At 40.6% G+C, this 24,444-nt stretch overlaps 1 protein-coding gene and 1 pseudogene across 11 annotated transcripts in view; both read right to left on the bottom strand.

Annotated features, from left to right (window-relative positions):
* CRYGS (crystallin gamma S) overlaps positions 1-24,444 on the bottom strand; it is a 51,233-nt gene that overhangs the window by 5,579 nt on the left and 21,210 nt on the right. For 3 of the 10 annotated variants that reach the window (XM_084802202.1, XM_084802203.1, XM_084802201.1), the window contains 2 exons: positions 18,523-18,768; positions 16,212-16,460 (listed from right to left, as the gene is read on the bottom strand). In XM_084802202.1, the coding sequence (XP_084658328.1) occupies positions 16,212-16,460; positions 18,523-18,768 (495 nt within the window). Of the gene's footprint in view, positions 1-9,636; positions 9,769-13,046; positions 13,939-16,211; positions 16,461-18,522; positions 18,769-20,004; positions 20,106-20,146; positions 20,652-21,028; positions 21,250-24,444 lie in introns of those variants that run through there. The other 7 variants (XM_084802208.1, XM_084802205.1, XM_084802198.1 and 4 more) reach the window with 7 other exon arrangements.
* Positions 7,000-8,177, bottom strand: LOC311609238 (vasodilator-stimulated phosphoprotein-like; annotated as a pseudogene). Its single transcript has one exon. The product of its transcript is annotated as a vasodilator-stimulated phosphoprotein-like (transcript).

Here is a 24,444-nt window from a genome sequence, read left to right as displayed (position 1 = left end):
ACAGGGACATTTATACGGGGCAGGCTTCAAATCAAACATTTGCTTAGTCATGAGAATTGGATCCAAAATTTGAGTCAGTCATTTCGAGCCTATTGATGGTTGCTAGAAAAACAACTGGGATTATGAAATAAAGGCAGGCTTCATGGCTCCGCCAATGCTCACCCAGCTGCGCTGTAGACTGCTGAATCAAGGCACCAAAACCCAGCCAAAGTTTTAAAACCTCAAAACAAGTTTTTTTTCTCTGTGTGGTTTGTTTTTTCAGCCAATGACCTCTTGGACATTCCTAGTATCTTTTTATTGATGCATAACAGCTGGCAGAAGAATCCAAAGACCACCCTCTACCCCTGGGCAAAGGGCAAACATAATCACTAGCAGCCAACAGTCACGGATGCTCATCTTTGCGGGGGTACGTAGGGGGTCACTACCAGAAAACATTCTTGGGAAAAATTGAAAGTTTTTTTTAGCATAGATCATATGCTATGTAGAGCAATGTTTGGCTCTTGAAATTGATTCCTGCCATATAAATAACTAGGTAGGAAAATGTCTTTGTTTTTGGCAGATGCATGTTAATGTGTTTAGGGATAAGATGGCATCAGCAATCATCTCCCAAGCTTTACAACTAACAAGAGGGTAGAAGTGTGAATGCGGCAAAATGTTAACACCTGGGTACTCTACTTAGAAATCACAGTGACCTCTTTCTTTCTTTCTTTCTTTCTTTCTTTCTTTCTTTCTTTCTTTCTTTCTTTCTATTAGTCTTACTATATTATGTGTCTCTGGCTGTCCTGGAATTCCCCGTGTAGTTGATGCTGCTGGCTTCAAGGTCGTGGCAATCCTCCTGTTTCCCACATTCAGGAGTTGAGGCTTGCCTCACCAAGGTCAGCTCACCTATTCTTGTCAATGCCATTCGAGTTTGATTTTTTTTTTCCACAAGGGAAGTGTCAAGTGCACATGGACAGAAAGCTGCCTTGAGATTCCAGAACTTTCTAAGCCAGATGCTCTGGCCACGTGCTCCACTGGGATCTGCTCAGAGAACACTGTCTCTAACTTTAGGAACGAGATGAAGACTTCATGCAAACTCAGTGACACACTAAGTCAGTTCTTCCTCCTTTTGACCTTTCCAGCCCAACTCCACCTTTCCACCAACGAATCTCCAACAAATCTCTTTGTAAGTGGGGTACCCACAGGAGTGTTCGGTTTGAAGAGGGCAACTGTGGGGCCTGGAGTGGCTCAGCAGTAAGGGGAGCTTGCTGCTTTTGCCAAGGGCTTGACTTCAGTCTGTAGCAGCTGTACAGAGTACCTCACAGCTATAGCTAGGGAAACCTGGCTTCCTCCAGGACCTCATTCACAAGTGCACACGCACTGCCTTTCAGATTACTGAGAAGCAGATAACAAACTACAACATATCTGCTTCCTCAATTTTACACACTGTAAAGTATCAGATTAGCCCATAGAAACCACTAATGTCATCTGTGGAGGAATGTCTTGAGTGCATGTAACAACTGTCAGTAAAGCGCTGTTTAGCTAATCAGCTAGGCAGAAGGACAGGAAATGGGAGGGGGAACTTACCAGAGAGGGAGAGGAGCTGGGAGTTGAGAGGAAAGAAGACAGTTGACAGGAAGAGGAGAGAAGCCTCTGAGGCTCAGATTGGCAAGTGCTTGGGATATATGTATGTTATGAGGTTTAGAGTAGTTTATTTTAGTTTATGAGTAGATTAGTATCAGTTTAGATTCTGCCCAGCATAGTGCTTGCAGCTTTAAAGTGCATTTCAGCCTCTGTGTCAGTTATCGGCTTCCTAGGCCAAAGAGATAAATTTATTTTAACAGTTCAGTGTCGCTAAAATGTGATTAACTCAAAAAACAGAAATACAATTTTCAATTACTTTCATTAATTTTTTCCATGACTAAATTTAATTAAGATTATCTGGATTTTCCCCTTTCTATAATTTCTCAATTTAGACCTATTAGATAATTCACATATTGTGTTCCATCTTTAAATACATGTCACTTAATGTGACTGTCTTGACATAATATGTAATTGGCTTACTGAATAATTTTTAAAAAGTTAATGGATTTTGGTTTTTGTAGGTAATACTAGAGATTAAACACTGCCTTTATGAGCATTGTTGGCAAGCACTTTCTCATTTGCTACATAGCTAGCTCCTTTTTCCTTTACTTTTATTATTTAGCATATGTTATGTCATATGGTTTATATGTTAAAAGAAATAATTAGTGGAAATAAAATTGCCATAGGAGGAGAAACCTGAGAAGACAGCATTATCTAGTAGGCAGCACTGACTCTAGGATCCTGGCTCCTTGTGTCTGGATAAGAGTGGAAGAGAGAAAGGAACACGACAGAGTTTGCGCTTTCAGCAGCTCCAATCACAGCATCTTTCAGACCTGCTTTGCCTTTGGAAAGCACATCAGGGAGTAAATAGTGTAGATGAATCTGAAAGACCCTCTTTACATCAGAGGTGAAGTAAAAAGAGTCAGGAGTACTGTAATATGGTGACTTTCTTTCATACTATTTCAGCATATTATTAGATTTTTCTATGTGCTCATGAGGATAGACTTGAGGCCTCCTACATGCTGAGAGTAGGCTGTACCTTTGAGACACATTCTCAGTCCATTCACTGGTAGGACAAACGATCTGACATGGTCATAAGCAAGGGAAATGAGGTTACACTGTAGTTTTATATACCACAAACGAAATAAAGGAGATTTGCTTTTCTTCCTTTGTGGAGAGCAGGCTGTTAACAGTCAGTGATAGTTTGACTCAGTCAATAAAAGTTTCTATGTAGAAAGAAGTAAAAATGTTTTCTGAGAGGTACTACTCCTTGGAATTGTTCTTCCATCCCCATCTTGGTTCCGTGCTTCTCTCCCTGAAGATAGAGTTCAGGTGCATAACTCCTAAGGGACAGTCGTCCAGTCTTCTTACCATGGGAGGCAGTGGAAGTGAGTGTAAATGGCCATTACATTGTTTCTTATCCTGTTTTTATTAATTCAAATTAAGACATTAAAGAGGTTATTCTCAAGAAATTTCAAATTGAAAGCCATATTTAAAGAAAATGATTTCCATTTAAATTAAATTAAACATCCAGCTGCCAGGCAGTATGTGCCCTCTGGTGTAGTAGAGGCAAGACTCTCTTTGGGGTAGGCAAATATTCTTTTGATTATACTGGAGGTCACTTCCAGTTAGAATTAAGTTTTTCAAATAAATTTGAATCGATTTGCACTTTTCTACATGCAGACAGTGTGCCTGTTACTTTTTAGAATATGCTGTCTTTTTTTCCAGTGTATGTTTCTGGCATCTGTGTAAATAAATCATATATTCCCATTTGTTTGCATTGGTATCTAGTGTTCAATTCAATTTCATTTATCAACGTGTCTGCTTTTATTACAATGCCATGTGTTTTTTTTATTACTGTAGCTCTGTACTAGCTTGAAAATCAGGTATAGTTATACTTATAGAAGTTTTGTTTATTTTTTTATTGCACAGGATTATTTCAGCTATCCTAGCTGTCCATGTTTCCTTATTTTTTCATATGTAGTTGAGTATTATCATTTCAATAGTTGGAAAGAATTGTATTGGTATTTTGATGGGAATTGCACTGAATCTTTAGATTTTTTAAAAACTTATGTTAATTCTACTGAGTCAAGAGCATGGGGGAATCTTTCCTCATTCTGATGTTTTCTTCAATTTCTTTCTTCAAAGACTTGAAGTTATTATCATAGTAAGTCTTTGAACTTGCTTCGTTAGAGTTGCATCAAATATTTTATATTATTTGTGGCTCTTGTGAAGAGTGCGATTTTCCTGATTTCCTTCTTGGTTCATTTGTCATTTGAATATAGCAGGGCTAATGATATTTTTAGTTAATTTTATAACTAGTCATTTCCCTGAGAGTGTTTATCAGGTGTAAGAGTTACATTGTGGAATTTATATTGGGCCACTAATATATATTCTATCATATCATCTGCAGATAACAATATGTTAACTTTTCCTTTCTGATTTTTGCCCCTGTGGTATCCTTCAGTTGTCTTTTTGCTCTAGCTAGAACTTCAAGTACTAATAAAATAGATATGGAGAGAGTTAACAACCTTATTCTGTTTTATATTTTAGTGGATGTGTTTTGAGTTTCCCTCCATTTAATTTGATGGTGGCTATAGGCTTGCTGTAAAATGACTTTATTATGTTTAGATATGTTCCCTGTAGCCCTACATTCTCCAGGACTTTTACCATGATGGTGTGTTGGATTTTAGGCAATTGAGATGTTTATGTGGGTTTTTTTTTCTGTCAGTTTGTCTATACAGTGAATTGTATTTACTGATATTCATGTGTGCAAACATACCTGCAACTCTGAGTTGAAGTCTACTTAATTTCACAGTATGACTTTTTTTGATGTGTTCTTGCATTTGGTCTTCAAGTATTTTATTGAGTTTTTTTTTTCATCTATGTTCATCTGTGTTCTGTACTGCTCTTTCTTTGTTGAGTCTTTATTTGGTTTGGGTAGCAGGGTTATTGGAGAATGTTCCTTCCATTTCTACTTTGTAGAATAGTTTGAGGAATATTAGAATTAATTCTTCTTTTGGAATTTTAAATTCACTGGAGGACTGGTCCTAAAAGTACGTCCTCATGCTTCTCTGGATTTCCTCGGTGCCTGATGTTACAGCCCCTATTTCCTTTGTTTTTATTCATTTGAATTTCTCACCATGTTTTAGTTACTTTAGACAAGGGTTTGTCTTTCATGTTGCTTTTCTCAGAGAACCAATTCTTTGTTTTCTTGATTGTTTGTATTGTTCTATTTGTTTCTATATCATTAATTTCAGTCCACAGTTTGATTGTTCCTTGTGGTCTACTCCTATAGGTGTATTTACTTCTCTTTATGCTAGAGTTTTGAGGTATGCTGTTAAGTTACTAGTATTACATTTTTCCAACTTTACTGTAGGTTCTTTGTGGTGTGAACTTTCAGGTAGCAACAATTTCTTTTCTTTTTAAATGAAATGTATTTATTTATTCAGTCATTTTACATTCCCATCTGAGCATGAGATTCTCTATTTCGTCTCTTGTATCCTGTTGGTTGCTGAAGCTTGCCTCTGTAATCTGCCATTGGAATTCCTAACATCTTCCTTTTCAGAATTCTCTCGTTTTGTGTTTTCTTTGTTGCTTCTATTTGGATTTGAGATCTTGAAAAGTTTTGTTTCCTCAACCAAACTGTTGACTCAATTGGAACAAAACTTGCTAAGTCTATTAAAAGTGTTTTCTTTAAAAGCCAAGTTATCTTACCATATGCAGCAGTGTAAAAAGCATGATTTTAGTGTTATATGTTACTCCAAGCAGGTTTAATTGAAGGAGGAATTATATCTGTTTAGGTAAGTTTTTATGACTTAATTTGGTTATGAAGTGGAATCATCCACAGATTTCTCATTTGGATATACAAATGGTTATTTTTTTTTATTATTGTTAATATGGACCATCTATTATCAGTTGCACTGTTCCCAAGGTTGTTATGAAATAGAATAGATACTGAAGTAGATTGGAGACAGGTAGGGATGAGAACAGGAGGAATTGGTTGGTGGAGGATGAAAACACTGGGAGCAATGACCAGAACTGGGGGGCAATGTGGAATCCTAACACAGTAGAAACTAAGAGAGAGCCCCCTAACATCAAGCAGTCATCTTCTGTTAGTGGACAAAGCTTCCAGTGGTGGGACTGGGACACCAACTCAGCCACAAAAACTTTGACCTACAATTTGCCCTGCCTCCAAGATGTGCTGGAGTAATGGTGGTGCAGAGCCGGTGGGAATGGCCAACCTATGACTAGTCCAACATGATTCCCACTCCTGACACTGCCTGTATGACCAGGAATAAGAAACGGAATGGCCCAGAAACCCAGAGTAAAGCCAAATAGAAACGGCGAGAGAAAAAGTCAATGAAATGATTTCTAATGATATTCTGCTATACTCGTAGATTGGTGCCTAGATCAGTCATCAGCAGGGAGGCTTCATCCATCAACGGATGAGAACAGATACAGAGACCCACAGTCACTAGCAGAAGTTCATGGGAATCTGTGGAAGGGGAGGAGGAAGAATTTTAGGGGGAGGAGTATGGGGGAAGAGTACAGTAGCAATACACGGCAGGCATCATAGGGAGTAGCAGAGACTGAAGAGACAATTATAAAGCCTACTGTATGGGTCAGAACTGTGTTCTCTGCATATATGTTATGGTTGTGTACTTTGGTGGTCTTGTGGGACTCCCATCAGTGGGAGTTGGAGGTATTTCTGACACTTTTTTAAAAAATAAAAGCGCAGACTTATTCAGCGATGGCTCGTGTCCAAGAAACTAAGGTGTGGAAGTCGGAGGACCTATTTTTTTTCCCTCTTCTCTCCATTACTTCATCTTCCCTGAGAGAAAAAAAAATGGTCTGGACCAGAAATTCTAACCCAACTTTTGAAAACCCACAAAACACAGTTCTCAAAAGAGTAAAATAATCTTACTTCCTCATAGAAAAGAGGGAGGAGCCAATGGAAAGGGGGAGGTGTCTCGGGGTGGGGGAAGTACCCACCCGCCGACCACCGGGTGGGATACTTCGCTCTGACATAGCTGCCTCCAATAGGGCAAGCCTGGGGTATAGTATTTAAAAACTCCTACACCCCTTTTTATCAAAATAAAAGAAAAAAAATTCCCTTCCCCAAACAAATAACACACACACGTACATCTTTCTTTTTAAAAAACTTCCAAGGCATTAAAGCTTTAAAGTGAATCCAGAACAAGTGCAGGTGGGATTCCCTCCTTCCTTCCTTTTTGTGGGGTTACTCAGTATATCCCCCAGTAGAGGAACTAGCCCCAAGGGGATGGCAAGGGCAAGGACAAAAGGGAACACAGAGGTGGGACCTCCTTATTCAATCAGCAACCAGCATAGGTGTGGCCACAGCACTAGGAAGCCTCACCCCCTATGGAATCTTCCATGAGGGAGCCCATGGGGGAGAATGTATTCTTGTGTACTCTAGCTCAAGTTGAAACAGGGAAAGAAGGCGGGAAGTACAGAGAAGAGAAATGGGTCTTCTGGGTCCCTGTGGTCAAGGAGAACCCGCTTTCTCAGCTCCTGGACAAAGGCTTCAATTATTTCCTCTTTCATTTTCTGCAGCTCCTTCCGCACCTCTCCCAGAAGCTCTTGCTTCACCCTCTCCAAGTCAGCATCATCCCTGGAGCTGGGTGCAGAGGGGTGGGGCTCAGAGGTAGTCACAGAAGAGGATGACATCATCCTTGGCAAGGCTGTGCTGTTCTTCTCCCAGGGTTTCCACACAGGTTCACTCTGGGTGGGGACTCAGGCCTCTGGCTCCTCCTGACTGGCAGACTCGTCTTTGGGGGGGCTTCTCCTCAACCTGTGTGGCTTTCCTTCTCTGGGCCAGCATGACATTCATCTCTTTCAGAAGGCCCTTGCCAATGCTTCGACTACTCTCAACTTTGGGGGCCAAGGGTTCCCCAGACCCTCCTCCTGCTTGCTAAGTTTCCTGAGTTTGATTACAGCCATGGCAGCAGCCAGGTCTGGGGCCCAGAAACTTCCACCGCTATGGCCCTGAGCTGTAGTGAGAGGGGGTGCAGGAGGTGAGGCACCTCCCGATTCATGACCTGCAGCAGATAACCCTGAAGGAGGCAAACCTGAGGGGGGGGGACCCAGAGGACGAGGAGGTCCCTGAGGGAGAGGTGGTGCCTCCAAGCTGGAGGAGCAGGTGGGCCTCATGTATTGGAGGTCAGGCCTTCCATGTTCTCAGGCCGCCTTTTCTGTTGTCCCAGCTCATTCTGGGCAGACCAGGCAGGTGCTGCAGGGGCCAGGGGAGGCCCACCTCCTTCCACGGCTTCTAGGGCGCTGGCCATGCTGGTTGCAAATTGTGCTGGGTCCTTTTTGCTGCCAAAGTTGAGGTCCCAGACCTTGCGGTCATCACACCACTGATGGAAGATGGGAGTGGCCTGATTGTACTTGACACACCAGATGATGGCACAGTTGGTGACCACCTGCTGGTCAGGCTGCAGCTTGCTGCCCACAACTCGGAGCGAGTTGGCAGTGGGGTTGTGATAGTTCTGGATGCAGCTGAAGGCCTGGGTACCAGTGCCAGCAGTGAGCCATCGCTTGTTGCTGTCATCATAAAGTATCATAGTAGCCATGCTGTAACAGATAACCATCTAGTTCATGGCTGTGCTGAGGGCAGGTGTCGCACCCAAGGGGAATGCTCCTGGGGTGCCCTGATTGGAAGTGCCAGGGTCAGGGGCTGGCTCCAGGTTCTGCTCAGTCTCTCTTGGGTTTCCATTCCATAGAGTCCAGCTTCCTGGGGAGAACGTGGACGGGCTTGGGTGGGTCCTCTGGTGACTCCTCTCTCTGGTGCTCTGATAGACTAGGATCCTGTGCAATGGAAAGCCGGGTGTGGCATCTGGATCTTGTTGGCACACCTCCATGGTTACTCTTACTACTGCCTATTTCTGACTCTTTTGCCCACTCTTGGGACACTTTTTCTCCTACTAGGGGAGAGATGAGGGGAAGACTGGAAGGGGTGAAGGGAAGGTATACTGCAATGAGAATGTAATGTATGAAAGAATTAAAAACAAACAACTTTGACAAAAATCAAAAGGAAAGTACATGGTGTTTTACTTCATGTACACCTATACTGATATCTGGTCTTTAAGTTTTACCATCTTTATAATCAGGAGGAAGGGCCTTCATTCTTTCTAAGTTTCCATAGCATCATTTGGAAGCTGAGCAGGGTAATGTCTACATATCTGGTGTTGTTGTAAAAACTGAAGAGTTAATGTGCACAAGTACCATTTAAGTGATGTGTTTATGGAAGCCCTTACTGAACATTTATTGACAATAAAAAAGCTCTAGGTAGAGGGAAGTTTTTTTCTCATATTATTAGACATTCAATTTTTTTTATATATGTGTCTATTATTAGACATATATACAATAACCTGCCTATAGCAGGAAGAACCATGACACAATTAGGGATTATAAATATTACTCTCTTAATGTTTTGGCTATTTGTATTTGACAGCCTTGAAGAAAATATCTTTTCTATCTTGGTGCCTCTAAAATTCTTGAAGACTAAATTAAATAGTTTAGTTTCACAATTAAGCTTAGTTGTTTAGGGGCTAAGATTTTTTTAGGTCAAGGAAGATGTTTTAAGCTGATAATGATGAGAATCTGTGTGGAATTCTGTACAGTGCTCATGTCCTCAGATGGAGACAGCAGGAATCACAGAATCCAGATCGGTGTCATTAACATGAAGAGTGGTGAACCCTGTGCCACCAACTGGAGGAAGGGTGGTGCTGGTGCCCATGCTTTTTCTGGAGAGGTCAGTTGAATGTGCAGCATCAACAGCTAGGTCAGTATCACTAGCAGGGTCCTCAGTGGCTTGGGGACCACAAAGAGCAGCAGATTCAGCACAAGTGCTGAGCCTGTTACTATTGCCTTGAGTAAGAAGACAAGAGTCATGAGCCAGGTCAGCATTGTGAGCAGGATCCATGGTGACAGCTGTGAGGTGACCAGCAGCAGACTCACAGTCAGTGTGTGGTCAGCCCCTTTCATGCTCAGTGCAAAGATCTAAAGCAACTGGGCAAACCAATTCAGCCTTTGGAGTCTTGTCCATGGCACCTGTGTCACCTGCATCACCAGTAGAGGCAGCAGGAGCTGGCTTCCTGTGTCCAGTAGCCCTCAAGGCAGGCAGTCTACGCTGAAAGGATCTAAAATGGGGTTCTACAGATAAGTCGACTTTTTTTCAACCTTTAAAGAAATAAAGAGATGTTATTTTTCATTAAAATTATGACTTTCGTTCATTTTAGCATGTTTTTGTTAATGTCAGTCTTGAATTTAGTCCAAAATACTTGTTGCTCGGTGTAATTTAGTTATTACAACCACTGATACCCTATAACCTCCTCTTCCTTTCTGCTTAAGTACATGGTCCAGAGTTTTCAGAATCCTCAAAAGGGGACCTGCTCAGGATTATGCCTCACTTTCCTTTGCTCTTTGCTACATAAAATCATCATCCTCTGTGTATTGGCAATAGATCAAAAGAAAAGGACAAACGTGTTCTTTCCTGACTTCGTGACCTGGATTTAACATTCTAACCAGATTAAGAGGATGTGATAATGAGGAGCTTCAGGAAGGAGAGAAACCTTTTTCTTCTGTACTGCATCAGTCCTTTTCCCATGGCCTTTAAAATTGCCCACTGGGATCCGGAGATAGCAAAATAATGAAGGTGAACTCTTCAAGTCCTGATATTCGTTCTTCCATTTCTTACAATCTGTTAGATAAGGCCACCTCTGAGGTGCTTGCTTTCTTTTCTGATGCTTCTCGATCATGCTTTTCTTCCGTGTGTTCCTTTATGATAGCTTCCATTTTTATTATCAGGTCTTGAACTGTTTTAATGATTTCCTTCATCTGGTTATTTGTATTTTACTGAAATTCTTCAAATGCCTCTTTATATGACTCTTTTAAGTCTTCAGCCCTCTTGTTTGCCTCCTCCTGCATTTGTTTACAGATTTTGTTTCTTCTATTATCATCTTACTTACTAAGGACTTGAGGTCATTTTCCTGTATATCAATTGTTCTTGGGTTCTACAGGTTGTTTTAATTGGGAATGCTGGGATCTAGAGGTGCCATCCTGTTTTGGTTTTTGTTAGTGTTCTTTCATTGTCCTCTTGTCATTTTGATGACTCTGATGTTGGGAGGTGGTTTGTAGTGACCTTCTCTGTTTGGGAGTGGATAGTTGATGCCTGATTATAGGTAGGGTGCCCTTGCCTGTGGGGAACAGGGTGTATTTCCCTGGACCAGGCAGGTGATTCAGATTCTACTCCTTGAGATTTTTCTCAACACCTTAGGCTCCAGGCTGAGTCATGCAAAGCAGGTTTCTGTTTGGGCCTTTTCACCTTACTGCTGTAATTCAGATCAGCAGTTTTGGTATCTAGAGTAAGGACAGCACACAAGCTCTCTGGTTGTGTAGGTTGATTCCGGTTGCCTGTCCTTCCTATTGCTTTGTATCCAAGACCCCAGGTGGATCAGATCTTCTGGGTTGTAACTGGCGTTTAGCTCTGCCTCTATACTCTGTAGGAGCATCCAGCCTCTCCCATGAATTTGGGAGTTCTTGCTGGGTTTGCAGGAGCTGACCCAGCTAGGGTCTGCCTGTTGGAGATTACAGGATCAGTGCCTGTTGGGCCTGAGACAGTATGGTTTCAGGCCACTGGCAGTATCCAAGGAGGCAGCGATTTCCAGGCCCCTGTATGCCAGGACACTCCCAGATTGCTTTAGATCAGCAGTTAGGCCCTGCAAGTACGACCCATGGCTCCCTATATTGTGGGAGGTCCTGTCACACCCGCAGGAATGGATCCAGCTAGGTTCTGTTGTTTGGGGAGTGCCGGGTCAGTGCCGGCAGCCCGGGCAGGCAGCTGGCGACAGTAGCGATTCAGACCACTGGCGGGAATCCCCTGTATCTCCTCTTTCTGCCAGTGAAAGCCAGGATGCTCCCAGGTCGCTTTAGGTCAGCAGTTAGGCCCTGCAAGCACAACCCATGGCTCCCTATATCGTGGGAGGTCCTGTCACGCCTGCAAGATTGGACCCAGCTAGGTTCTGTTGTTTGGGGAGTGCCGGGTCAGTGCCGGCAGCCCGGGCCCGCAGCTGGCGACAGTGGCGATTCAGACCACTGGCAGGAATCCCCTGTATCTTCTCTTTCTGCCAGTGAAAGCCAGAATGCTCCCAGGTCGATTTAGGTCAGCAGTTAGACCCTGCAAGCACGACCCACGTGGGCAGTCCCACTGGGCTGTGGGAGCAGTCCACGCTGGTTTCTAACTGCCCCTGTTTGCAGGGTCATTCCTTTGTGTCTGGCTTCAAATTGGGCCCAGGACGAGGTCCACGAGCTACTCGCCAGCTCTAGCTGTTTTTGGTGAGACCCGCCACCTGTGTTTCCACCCGGGCTAGGCAGGTGACCTCCGCAGTTTGGCGTGGTATGGATGTAGAGGTTCAATGGCAGTTTCACCCTATTCGCTGAGAATCCTCAGGCTGGGGGCTCCAGAAAATTCCCTCCCCAAATGGCGAATTTGGGTTTTATGTGCCGGCTGAAGCTTGGTTGTGGATTCCGTTTCAGAGTTTGGGGAGTGCATTTAGCACTTCCGGGCTGTTGCTTGTCCCGGTGTTAGACCCACTGGTGGTCTGCAGAGTTTGGGGCCCCCTCACCTACAGTTCTCAAAATCCAGCAGTCTGTGGCTCCATTCACGTCCCTGTTCTCCTCAGAGTAGATCAGCTATGGTGCCTACTGGTCGACGCCATCTTGGAATCCCGGGCACATTTTCTTATGGCACATGTTTTCTCAGTCACATCTTCTCCTCATTAAGTATTTTAAAACCATTTATTAAATGTATGCAGTTTTTGTTTCAGGACACATGCCACATGTAAAACAAAAACACTGAAGATGACGGAAAAGACTCTGAAGATATTTTCCTGAACCATGATTTACACACAGGAGTGGTAATGAATATCTAGACAGTACTTATTCATCAGAATAAACAATTTTATATGAAATATTCTAAAATGTATTATTGGGGTGTGCAAATATGGTTGTATATTCATATTCATGTGCATTCTGTGCTATTCTGTGTGGGAAGGCCAGAGGACAAATTTCAGGAGCTGGCTCTCTCCCTCCCTGGTGAAGCAGGGTCTCCTGATGTTTTCCTGATTTGTGTGTTCCAGTCTGGGTGAATTTTGAACTTCAGGGCTGTTCTACTTTGTCACCTTCCAACCTGAGTTGGAAGGCTACATGTGTGAGACACTTGCTGCTTGTTGTGGTCTCCAGGATGGAGTTCAGAATGTTAGGCTTGCAAGGCAAGTGCTCTGACTCACTGAATAATCTCCCTGGCCCACCCATGAACATGAGTTTGTTTGTTAGCAGCTCAAGAGAAAACATGAGTAGTTGCTCCTACTTTGGATGTGAGCTTTCTCTTTTTCTGAAAGCCATACATAATCCTTGCATCATCCCTGTGCCATTGTAAGCCTAGTCTGACTATGCCTCTTTATGGAGTCCTCTGTTGGGTAATCTGTTAGCATGTGATGGAAAACTGACATCATCTTGCTCAGGGCTGTGACGTTGTACTTTTTACTGCAATGAACATGCAATGGCTTCTGGGAAAGCCTTGCTATCGGTTTTCATTGCTTTCAACAGCAGAAAAGCGATGCCCTTTGTATTTCAGACCCACAATTTATTTCTCTGCAGTATGGAAACTACAACCCTTTTGGTTTGGTAGACTCAGGAATGTCTAATATCTTATTGTAATTAGTGACATTGAAGTCTACATGCTAATAATTTGCATATCAAAATGTTGGTTCCTTTCCTGAGCACTCTAACTACTCCATGGTCATCATATTCAATCCATTATCATTTACTTTCTGTATCATCATAACATTTTAATATAATAAAATATTCTCCTTTGTGTATTAAGCATGTTGTTATTCTTACATTCTAATACATTTTCATTTAACTCTTAGAAGATTACTGGCAAAGGAACTTCTGTGATGAGGAATGTAAGAAAAATGCAGGAATCTTTATAAGGCTGGGTTCCTTTTGTGTTGAACTATATACAGCATTGCAGAGGCAGGCCCTCCAGAAATATATCTTACACTAAAAAACCCTTACTTTTCAACATAGTGCGATTACATTTACGTTTATTGTTCTTCTACAGCCATCAAATGGGGGTTCTTTCTCAGAATAAATCATATTTTCTGAGTTTTCAAGTTGTTCGTGAACAATCTCCTTTGAGTCTTTTCTGATGTGCTCTTTACGAAGTTCATGCTGCAGTTCACTATGCTCGCCCAGTGTTGCCTCATCTCATTTCATAGAAGTCTGAGGCTGTAAAGATGTGCATTCAACATTGCGTTTCTTCTTTATTTTTTCTCCTTGAGTGATTTTCTGTAGGTGGGGGAGTGAACGGTTACTCTGACTGATTCAACCTCATGAGTCTTATGCTTAGTTGTACCTATCTACATTTTTTTTTTTTTTGATTCTCACACTTTACAGGATATTAGTGAAAAATCCTGTATAGAGTGCAGGTCTTCCATGGTCTAGTCCTATTGACCATATTGCATACAACTTTCATAACAATGTCTATTTGCTATGTGTAAATATCAACAGAAGTGTGAATGACTGGGACCTATAGGCTCAAATTTTTGAATGCTTGGTCCATGCAGGGTCAGTCTTTTTTGCTAACTATTCAGAGGTGTGGCCCTGTTCAAGGAGGTGTGTCACTGACCATCCTCCCAAATCCAACTCTGCCTCATGCTACTGGATCAGATGCATCTCTTAGCTGATGCTTAGTACCATGCCTGCCTACTTGCTGCTGAGGTCCCAGGCACGAGCCATGGAAACTGTATGCAATCCGCAATTCAAATGCTTTCCCTGACAAGTTGGCCCTGGTGTCCTCTCACAGCAACAGAAAATTCTGAGTCTATAAAGTATATTAAGAATCATTGTGTTGAATTTCTGCTCCTTTTACATCTCTCAGTATAGACACTGAAGACACCTGGAGACCATGTGGCAGAAGGAATTCTCTAAAATTGGCCTGAATGACTGGAAAGAGGAAACTACATCTCTAACCCCAGTGACTGATCTTTTTACTTCCACTTAACTTGATGGCTGTTACTGACACCTTGCTCACAACAATTTTTAGAGATTCACCACACCAGTGTGTCAGTATACATAGGTTAAGTTTCTATGGAGTACTCACCTCTCCATGACACAGGTCTCTATATCACAGTCTGAAATCTATGGGTCTATAGAGCATATTAGAATAAAGGGAAGAAAATAGTGTAAGAGCCACTGGCAGCAGCTGTCCAGAAAGAGCAACAACAACAAAAAAGAGTTTTTGACGCCTATGACAGGGCTGTTGCACAGAGGAACTCACAGTAACTATGAACACATGCCTAAGACATTGACACCATCAGGTCAATAAACATTACAACAATATTGAAGGCTATGCTCATGAAGTCCCACACTTAGGTGAGGATCTTTATGTTACTTATAGCTGCTGAGGGAAGAGGAGTCAGTTTCCTTCAGGAATAAAGCCCTATGAAGTTGCACATGACCCAGTCATTTTCCTACTCCCTGCACACTAAGTGTCCTGATGTTTTTTTGTAAAGAAAACATGCTTTTGGGAAAAAAATAGATTTGTTGGCAAACAAGGAAAATTTGGAGGGGATACTAAAGTGTGGTTAGATCTGATCAAATTTTATTATTTGCATATATAACATTCTCAAACATTAAATTAAATAAATTTTAGAAATATGTATTCCTCATCAATAAAGACAGGATACAAGCACCGAACCTGGTGGCTGGGTTATGCAGAATAGTTGGAGCTATTGATGACTAGCTATGGTTCAGTATTTCAAAATAATTTGTATGATGTTATTTGATGATATATGATGCTATTGAAAAGATGGAGACAAGAGCTGACGGGATTGAGTAAGAGCCAGACAAAAGTAAGAGCATTGTCTTTACTTTGATATGTGAAATTTGTGGGACTCAGAGGACTTGGAATAAAGAGCCAAATCACTAGAGTAGAGGGAGATGGCCTTACGTAGAAAAATGACATCAATACAAGGATCTATGTATATGTAAATGTATACTAAAATGCACATCTACGTAGAACTGTGAACTACAGCATGTGAAATTGCAGAGGCAGAAGAGCCACGGATTCAGTTATGAAGTGTTGCAGGGCTTTCCAGTAGAATCACACGCTGCTTCCCAGTCTTTGAGTTATGGAAACCATTGCTTCTATGGTTTACTATACCTTGGACATAGCCAATATGGAATTTCTAGCTAGGTGATTATTTTGTGGTTTCTAATGTACTCACCTTCATGTCAGGCATGTTAGTTCCTTTCATTTCCAGTGTAACTACTCTCTAAATCTTTTCTCATCATGGCCATTGTCATTGTTGATGTTTATTTTATAAGAATTTCCCTCAATTGTATAAACAGCTTGTAAACTTTTGTTTTTTACATTCATAGTCTATTTTCACTTACCGTTTTTAGCATAAGTAAGAAGAATGCAGCTGTGGATGTGGGTGTGAATGAGATGCAGGCCATGTACAAAGCTGTGTCCTGGGCAGTCTCTAGCACTACACACAAGGGCGAGCAGATGCATTTTGCCCTCAAATAAGATGTACTGTTTTTTTTATTAGAATTACCTTTGATCTTGTTTTTCCCTTAGCGATATGAAATTGACTTTCTTCCTTGGGACAAACAGTATTTTCATGTTTTCCAATCACATCACAAATTTTCTCCTTGAAATCCTTTTTAATGGTTTCCTTGAGATTCGCACACTGCGATTCTCTGTCTTCCTGCTCTACTTCCTGTGCTGTCTTGGCAGCAGGCTTCTCTGACTGTTTGGACTTGTCCTCACGTGTCTTCTTTAATTTATGTTTTTCATGTATTTTCTGGAAATGAGAAGATACATTATTTCATATTTGGGGTACATTTTAAAAAATGATTCTGTCCCTACATATTATAGTGTATGTATGAAGGAAAAGGAACCACTACTTAATATTTATCAGTTGAAGACCTTCATAAGTGCTCTGCTCCCCACACCATCACTAGCTATTAATAAGAAGTGAAAACAATTTATTTTCATCTACAGTAGTAAAAAAACATGAACCAGCATTTTAAACTTAGTATTGATTACAGTGTTTAAAATAAAAATACTTTGTTGTTAAATATTCCAAAATCTAAGTTACTTGATTTTCACATCACAAAGGACACCTCATGTGAAAGAGATTGCCTTACTTTACCTAAAAATGCTGATCCCTTACAGTACAGTCAATCCCTTTTTCTGTTTATAAATAAGTAGGTAGTAGGCAAGTCTAAGTTATTCAGGACCCAAATCACCAAATCAACATTGAAAAGCAAAACAATTTTGCTTTATATTATATACTATATAGTATACAGTTAATAGATATACTGTATAGTTTACATTCACCAATCATATATTACAAAATGAATTTGCTTCTTCTAAGAGAAGAGGCAGGGAGTAGTGAATGTTTGGGGAAATGCATGAAGGAAATGGCCACAGAAAACTGTTTCATAGAAAGCTGTAAGTAAATTAGAGACCCATGGAGTCAGAAATGGAAAGAAAGAGCAAAACTAAACTAAGAAAAAGCTCAGGGCAGAAGCAAATCGCTTTGATGAGTTTAAAGAGAGGAGAGAAACAAACAAGACTGTCCTCCCAAGGGAGACTGACTGGTAGCAGAACACAGACTAAAGTATACTTTAGATTAGACAGCATGACAGTGTCCTGCATGCATGTAGGGTATCTGCACTGTGTCACCTTCTAACATGACCTAACATGCACATGAGATAATGAGCACGGTATCTGATGACCTTTACCAGGTTCCCTCAGTATAATCAAATATGTAAAATACTATAGTGTGATTCCTGACATCATTCAATGAATCTGTTTTCTCCAGAAGGAGAGACATGTTAAAACTACAACAGGGTGATTGTAGATGCTTTGGAGGAGGGCTGGAGTCCAGGTTGTCCCCTCCTTCTGTGTTTCAATGCAGTTGACCAGCTGATCTATATTAACATGGAGACAACATCTGACAGAGGCCTTGAAGAAACAACTGCATGTGTATGAAAGGAGGACATGGCCTGTGCAAGAGCATGTGGATTCCAACAGAAAAACATTTGTAACTATAATTTACCCTTAAAATGCAAGCTTATGCTGAATTATGAATGTATTTGTTGTGAAATGAGCCTTTATTGGAAAGAGGCAAGGGTGTTTCTGCAGAGGACGGTGGTCTGCAGAACAAGGGTTCAAATGATAGTCCCTAACTGTGTGATGTCAACGGAAGCCAGGGCTGGGTTAGGGAAAGGATGCTGACCAATCATGGCAGACATGTAGCAAGGCTGTAAACACACAGCTGCTTCTCCCTTTCACCATGGAACCAATTGTTGAAGAGTAGAGAGAGGAGGAAACAAACAAAAAAAAGTGAAGGGAAATATTTTAAATAAGAACACCAGAGGCAGTAAAGTCCAGAGATCTAGTCACCTGGTTACATAGGGGTTTCCATTATAATCAAATGCTTTTTTAAAAGTCACAGAATTCCCATCTTTGAATGATGGAAATCATGATCTTTTTGGTGAAGATGCCTAAGATCCAGTATCTAAGGTTATGGTGTTATTTGTCTGGAACGCATAATAGTTTCTTTTATTAAACTGTAAATCTTGTACTGGTCTTTATTATTATTTCTCTGTATTACTACTATGAAAGAAGTCACTGCGTTTATCTTATCGTGACATTTGTCCTATTCATTACAGCCTAACATTTTTCACTGAAGCTCTACAAGGTGAGTGGGAAAGGTCCTTGGACCAGGGAAATGCAGACCATGTGCACAGCTACAGTTCTGTTGTCTAGATGTTCTCTGCAGCTCTGTAGACAGACGCTCAAGAGCATCTTCCTATGCACAAGAAATCCATTGCTTTTAAATTAGAAGTAATTACCTTTAGCTGTTTTTTTCCTTTAGCGATATGAGGCAGTTCTTTCTTCCAATTTGTATCACATTCATTGTTTTCAAAAGACTCACAAAGTGCTTCTTTGATGCCTTCCTTTATAGGCTCACAGTAAGAGTCTCTCTGCCTGCCCACAGTTTCTGCCTCAGTTTGCATGAGGGACTCTTGTGAACATGGAGGGGCACTGTCATGGCCCCCTTCATAGTCTTTCTTCATTTCTTCTTCTAGGGATGTTCTCTGCAGGATAGAAGATGGAGGGTCAATTTGCTTGGTTTCCCAGCAGAAGTTCATTTTTTGATATGATTGTTTTTTAAAATTACTCTCTTCAGAAGGCACAGGGTATAAACACAGAGAAGGGAAAATGCACTTAACATTGAACAGTAAAACTCTTTATATATGTTCATTCTGTCTTAAATCACTAGGCTATGATCATGAACCAAAAATGCCTTATCTTCTTCAATGAACTAAAACTCACGAACATGACCTTCATTGTGTCAGTGTTGTTTGGAAGAAACTATGTCATAATGTGTCACATATCCCAAAACACAAATTAGATGGGTTCTAACATGAAAGAGCAATTCTCACATGTAAAGATCTCACCTCACCTTCCTCTTTCATCAAAGAGCTTGTAAAATGCTCTTTAGGATTATTTATTAAACAATAATTCTCCTTTTCAAGTTAATAAATTTTATGTCTCAATGTGATGACTCTCTTTACTATACACATAACAGCATAAATGACTTTTAAGTACTACAAGGATTATTACTTCATTTAAAATTTAGCTTACTATTTAAAAAAGATTAGCAAGTTTAAAAATTTTTTCTTCTCATGAATATGGTTTTCTGGGGAAAGTTATACATTATTCTTAATAGTACATATAAACAGGGTGTGAGATCGCACACCAGATATTAAGATCACAGAGTTCTATTTAGTGTGTTCAACAGCTAGAGATACTTAATTATATGATTTCAGATGCTTCAAAAAGGGAAGAAGGTGTCTATTTTAAAAGCTTTGTGTACAATAATTGTTAATTATAGCCATATATGCCTATTATTTAGTGAGATATAGGTAAAATAAAAAACAATAGGAACAGAAACTGTCAGACCGATCAAGTCTGTTAAAGAGAAATAGCTCTGCATCAGTGTAAAGTGTTTTTTAAAAGACCAGCGAGGAGAGATAAACAAGTACAACTCTCTGTCCAAAGGACTCGAGCAGCAGGCAACACACACGCACAAGTTTCACTCAGACTACACGCTGTCACAGTGTTGTGCATATCTTTGGGCTGCCTGTGCTACTTCAAGTCCTAATGCAGTCTACTGTCTACTTGTGCCCATGTAGTGAGTAAACAGACTGACACACTAACTCCAAAGGTACCGTTGATGAAAGTGAGGTTCTCTTTCTAAGGATTGGCACTTATTCAGGAGCCTGCTATGCCTGTCAGCAGAGTAAGTTAAAATCATAGAACTAAGTTACCAGTTGTTCCACTTTGCAGGAGGCTTGGCGCCCAGACTTTGCCAGCTTCAGTATTTCTGTGCTATTGACTGCAGACTCAGGCACAAGGATGCATCTTTCCCCTGCCAATGAAGCACAGGTGTTTCCAATGAGGGGGACCTACCTGTAAGTCTGAGGTTCCTTTGGAAGTGTTAGGTCGTGGTGTTTCTTTAGGACAAATGGTATCCTGGTAATGTTTAATCTGTTCGTGAACCATCTCTTTCAATTTGTTTCTGAGAAGTTCCTTCAGCTGTAAGTGTTGCTGATTCCTCGGCTCCTGCCGTGTCTCCTTCACTGGCTCTAGCAGTAGAGCCACCTGCTCCATAAAGATTTGCCTTAATTCATTCCTGAGTGGTCCCAGGATTTCCTTTATAACCTTGCTGAGGAGTTCCCTCATCCTTGCATCCTCATGTATGGCCAACAGCTCCTTCAGGATTTCCTTTGCTTCCTTTCTGAAGAGGACCCTCTTCCTTGAGTGCTCTATGGCCGATTCCTCCTTCAGGATTTCCTTTATATCGTCTCTGAGGAGTTCCCTCATCCTTGCATTCTCTATGGCCAGCTGCTCCTTCAGGATTTCCTTTATGTCATTTCTGAGGAGTTCCTTCTGTTCTGCATGGTGCCTATCAGCTCTTTTTGCAGAGCCACCAAGGTAAATATATCTGTGTTGATTTTATTTCTTGTACACACACTGGAGACAATTAGAAACTAAGAAAGAACTAATTTTATAAACCTAGCGTGTGTGTGTGACTAGAGTGAGACTACAAAGTTTAGTCCCAAGGAATGAACGCTTTTTAACTTACTTTTATGTGCTAGCTATTACAGACACGCTGTTCACAATGTCAGTCAATCAAGAGGCTTAATCTTACCATACATATAGCATCAAGGGACACTGTAAAATTGAGAAAGTATAAAATATTCAGAATATAATTTACCTCAATTGTAGCTAGTCTGAAGATAATTTTTATCAGGAAATTACTAGATTCTAAGAGTTTGTTGTCATCCTCACCTTGATGAGGAGGCCTGGTGGTACTTAGAGGAGGATAGCAGGCTACCAAGACGAGACTTGATACAAAGGATCCGATGCAGGGGGAGGAGGTCCCCCTCAGTCGCAGTCATAGGGCAAGGGAATAGGGTGAGAGCAGACAGAAGGAGGAATGGGAGGATACGAGGGATAGGATAACAATTGAGATGTAATATGAATATTATCAATAAAAATAGGAAAGAAGAAAAGAGAGTTTGTAGCTTTGTACATGTATGCCTGGTTGTCTTCATGCGCACCATGTATGTGTTGGAACACTTAGAGTCAATAAGGAGGCATCATATCCCTTGCAATTTCAAGTACAGTTGGCTGGTCATCACTATGTGGGGGCTGGAAACCAAAGCAAGGTTCTTTGGAAAGAACAGTAATGGGTTTAAATTCTGAGCTAACTCTCCATTACTATAAAAGAGAATTTTTATATTTCACAAGTGGGTATATCTGCCTCATAAACTATTTCTAGATACATTATATGCAAATTATTAGTCAGAAATAAATATACAAAGGCTTATGATGGGAATTCAGATAGGACTGATATGGATTGCATACAGAATCATAGAATCATAAATATACCATGTCATGGAGACATTTCCGACATGAGAATAAAGAGACAGATATAATATGATTGACACTCATGTATGACCTACCTAAACACAACCACTATATGCTCTATGGAAATATGTTTATAGTACAAGTGAAGTCCAAGGATGTTTTAGTGTTGGACATAAACCCAATGTTTTATTCTAGGAAAGGATTGTAACACTGAGGTCTTGGGAGGAAAGAAGGGAAGTGAATTAATGATGCAATTATATCATTATTTTAACAATATTAATTAGAAGATAAAGCAAAAATTAAATCTTCAGCAAACAGATACACACATGTGCCTCATATAGATGGAGACATTTGTATAAGAACATGAATAGACCCTATTCAGTGACATAGCTTGAAACACACTTGGGTCTATTCCATATAAAACATTGGAAATCTACTTGTTGAAAATATCTATGGAATCTTGATGACAAATTCAGTTTGTGTAAGCAACTATTTCTTCTTTGGTGATTTGGTGTTGAGTTAGTGTGTACAAAAGAAATATGTGAGGGTGAAATCTTTTCTAGTTCTAATCTCCAAAGAGCTCTAATTTCTCAAAGAGCTGAAAGATAACGTTGGAATGACAACTCAAAAGACTTCTCAGTTTGCTTTCTGATGCTGTGATTAAGAACACCCGTTCATGTTTAAAGTCTTGGAGAGATCAGATCAGGGATACAAGGCACGTTCCTTTTTTAAAATCCCTTTAAAAAATTTATTAACTTATTCTTGTTACATCTCAATGGGTATCCCATCCCTTGTATCCTCCCATTTATCCCTCCGTCCCATTTTCCCCTTATTTCCCTCCCCTATGACTGTTCCTGAGGGGGATTACCTCCCCCTGTATATGCTCATAGAGTATCAAGTCTTTTCTTGGTAACCTGCTATCCTTCCTCTGAGTGCCACCAGGTCTCCCCCTCTAGGGGACATGGTCAAATATGAGGCACCAGAGTTCGTGTGAAAGTCATACCCCACTCTCCACTCAACTGTGGAGAATCTTCTGTCCATTGGCGAGATCTGGGTAGGGGTTTAAATTTTACCTCCTGTATTGTCCTTGGTTGGACAAGGCACATTCCTAAAGGTAATAATGGCTATATAAAGAAAGCCAATAGCCAACATCAAACTAAGTGGAGAGAAATTCAAGAAATATCACTAAAATCAGGGACTAGACACGGCTGCCCACTCTCTCCATATCTCTTCAATATAGTTCTTGTAGTTCTAGCTAGAGCAGTAAGACAACTAAAGGAGATCAAATGATCCACATCAGAGAGGAGGAAGTCAAATTATCCGTATTCACAGGTGGTATAATGATGCACTGAGTGACCCCCCAAATCCCACCAGAGAACTCCTGCAGCTGATAAACAATATCAGCAAAGTGGCTGGCTAAAAATCAACTAGAGTATATGTACAAAAATAAAATAGTTAAATAATAATCTATTACAGTGAGGACATAAGTTATCTTCATTTTATAGCTGATGAGTTGAGGTCCAGAAGTGTAAACTAGTTAGCTTATGTTTGATTCTTCACTGCTATAAGTCTAAGCAATACAGACCCAAAGCACACTTCTAAGGAAAACTTAATGTATCAAAGAATAGTTTGGGAAGAAGAGATATAAGCAATGACATAGGCCAGGCATGATGGGACATGCCTTTAATCCCAGCACTCAGGAGGCAGAGGCAGTGAGATCAATGTGAGTTTGAGGCCAGCCTGTTCTACAAAGAGTGTATCAGGACAGCCAGGCCTATGTCACTGAGGAAGCCAAAACCAAAACAGATTTTTATTGTTGTTGAATTCCATTCCCCACTCTTAATTGATATATTTATTTTGAAGATGTCTGCTTTTTTAAAAGTTCTTTATACGTTCTGTATTCTATTCTTTTGTTGAATATATTGCTATAAAAGGCAGGAATGACTTATAAAAAACAACAAGAAAAAACACAAAAAATAACTCAAAAAAAAAAAAAAGGCAGTAGCCATCTTGTACACAAATGGCAAATGTGCTAAGAAAGCAATTAGGGAAACTACTCACTTTGGAATACACATAAGTAAAAAAGAGTATCTAGGAGTAACTCTAACCAAGCAAGTAAGAGACTTGTACGAAAAGAACTTCAAGTCTCTGAAGAAGGAAAGTACAGGTAATATCAGAAGATGGAAAGATCTCCCTTGTTTGTGGATCAGAATTAGCAAAGTAAAAGTGGCCATTTTACCAAAAACAATTTACAGATTCAATGCCATCCTTATCAAAATATCTACATCAATTTTAAAGATGTTGAAAATTCAATTCTCAACTTAGTATGGAAAATCAAAAAACCTAGAGTAGCTAAAACAAGCCTGCACAACAAAAGTTCCTCCAGAGGAATCTCCATCCCTGATCTCAAGCTGTACTCTAGAGTACAGTAATTAAAACAGCATGGTATTGGCATTGCAATAGGATGGTTGATCAATGGGATCCTTCTAAAGACTCAGAAATAAATCCATCCACTTATGGGCACTTGACTTTTGACGTAGAAGCCAAAGCCACACAATGGAAAAGAGATAGCATCTTCAACAAATGGTGTTGGTCTAACTGGATGTTGAAATGTAGAAAAAAGCAAGTAGATCCATATTTATCACCATGCACAAAATGCAAGTCCACGTAGATTAAATACCTCAACATAAAACAGGAGACACTAAATCTGTTAGAGGAAAAAGTGGGGAATGGTCTTGACTCCTTGGCACAGGAAACAACTTCCTAAGCAGAACAGCAACAGCCCAGGCTCTATGGTCAACAAACAATATATGGGACCTCATGAGGCTGAGAAG

This window comes from Acomys minous (genome assembly GCF_964271855.1).
Source record: "Acomys minous genome assembly, chromosome: 11".
Lineage (NCBI taxonomy): Eukaryota > Metazoa > Chordata > Mammalia > Rodentia > Muridae > Acomys > Acomys minous.
Note: the sequence above shows the minus strand (reverse complement) of the source record. Positions and strands in the feature narration are given on the sequence as shown.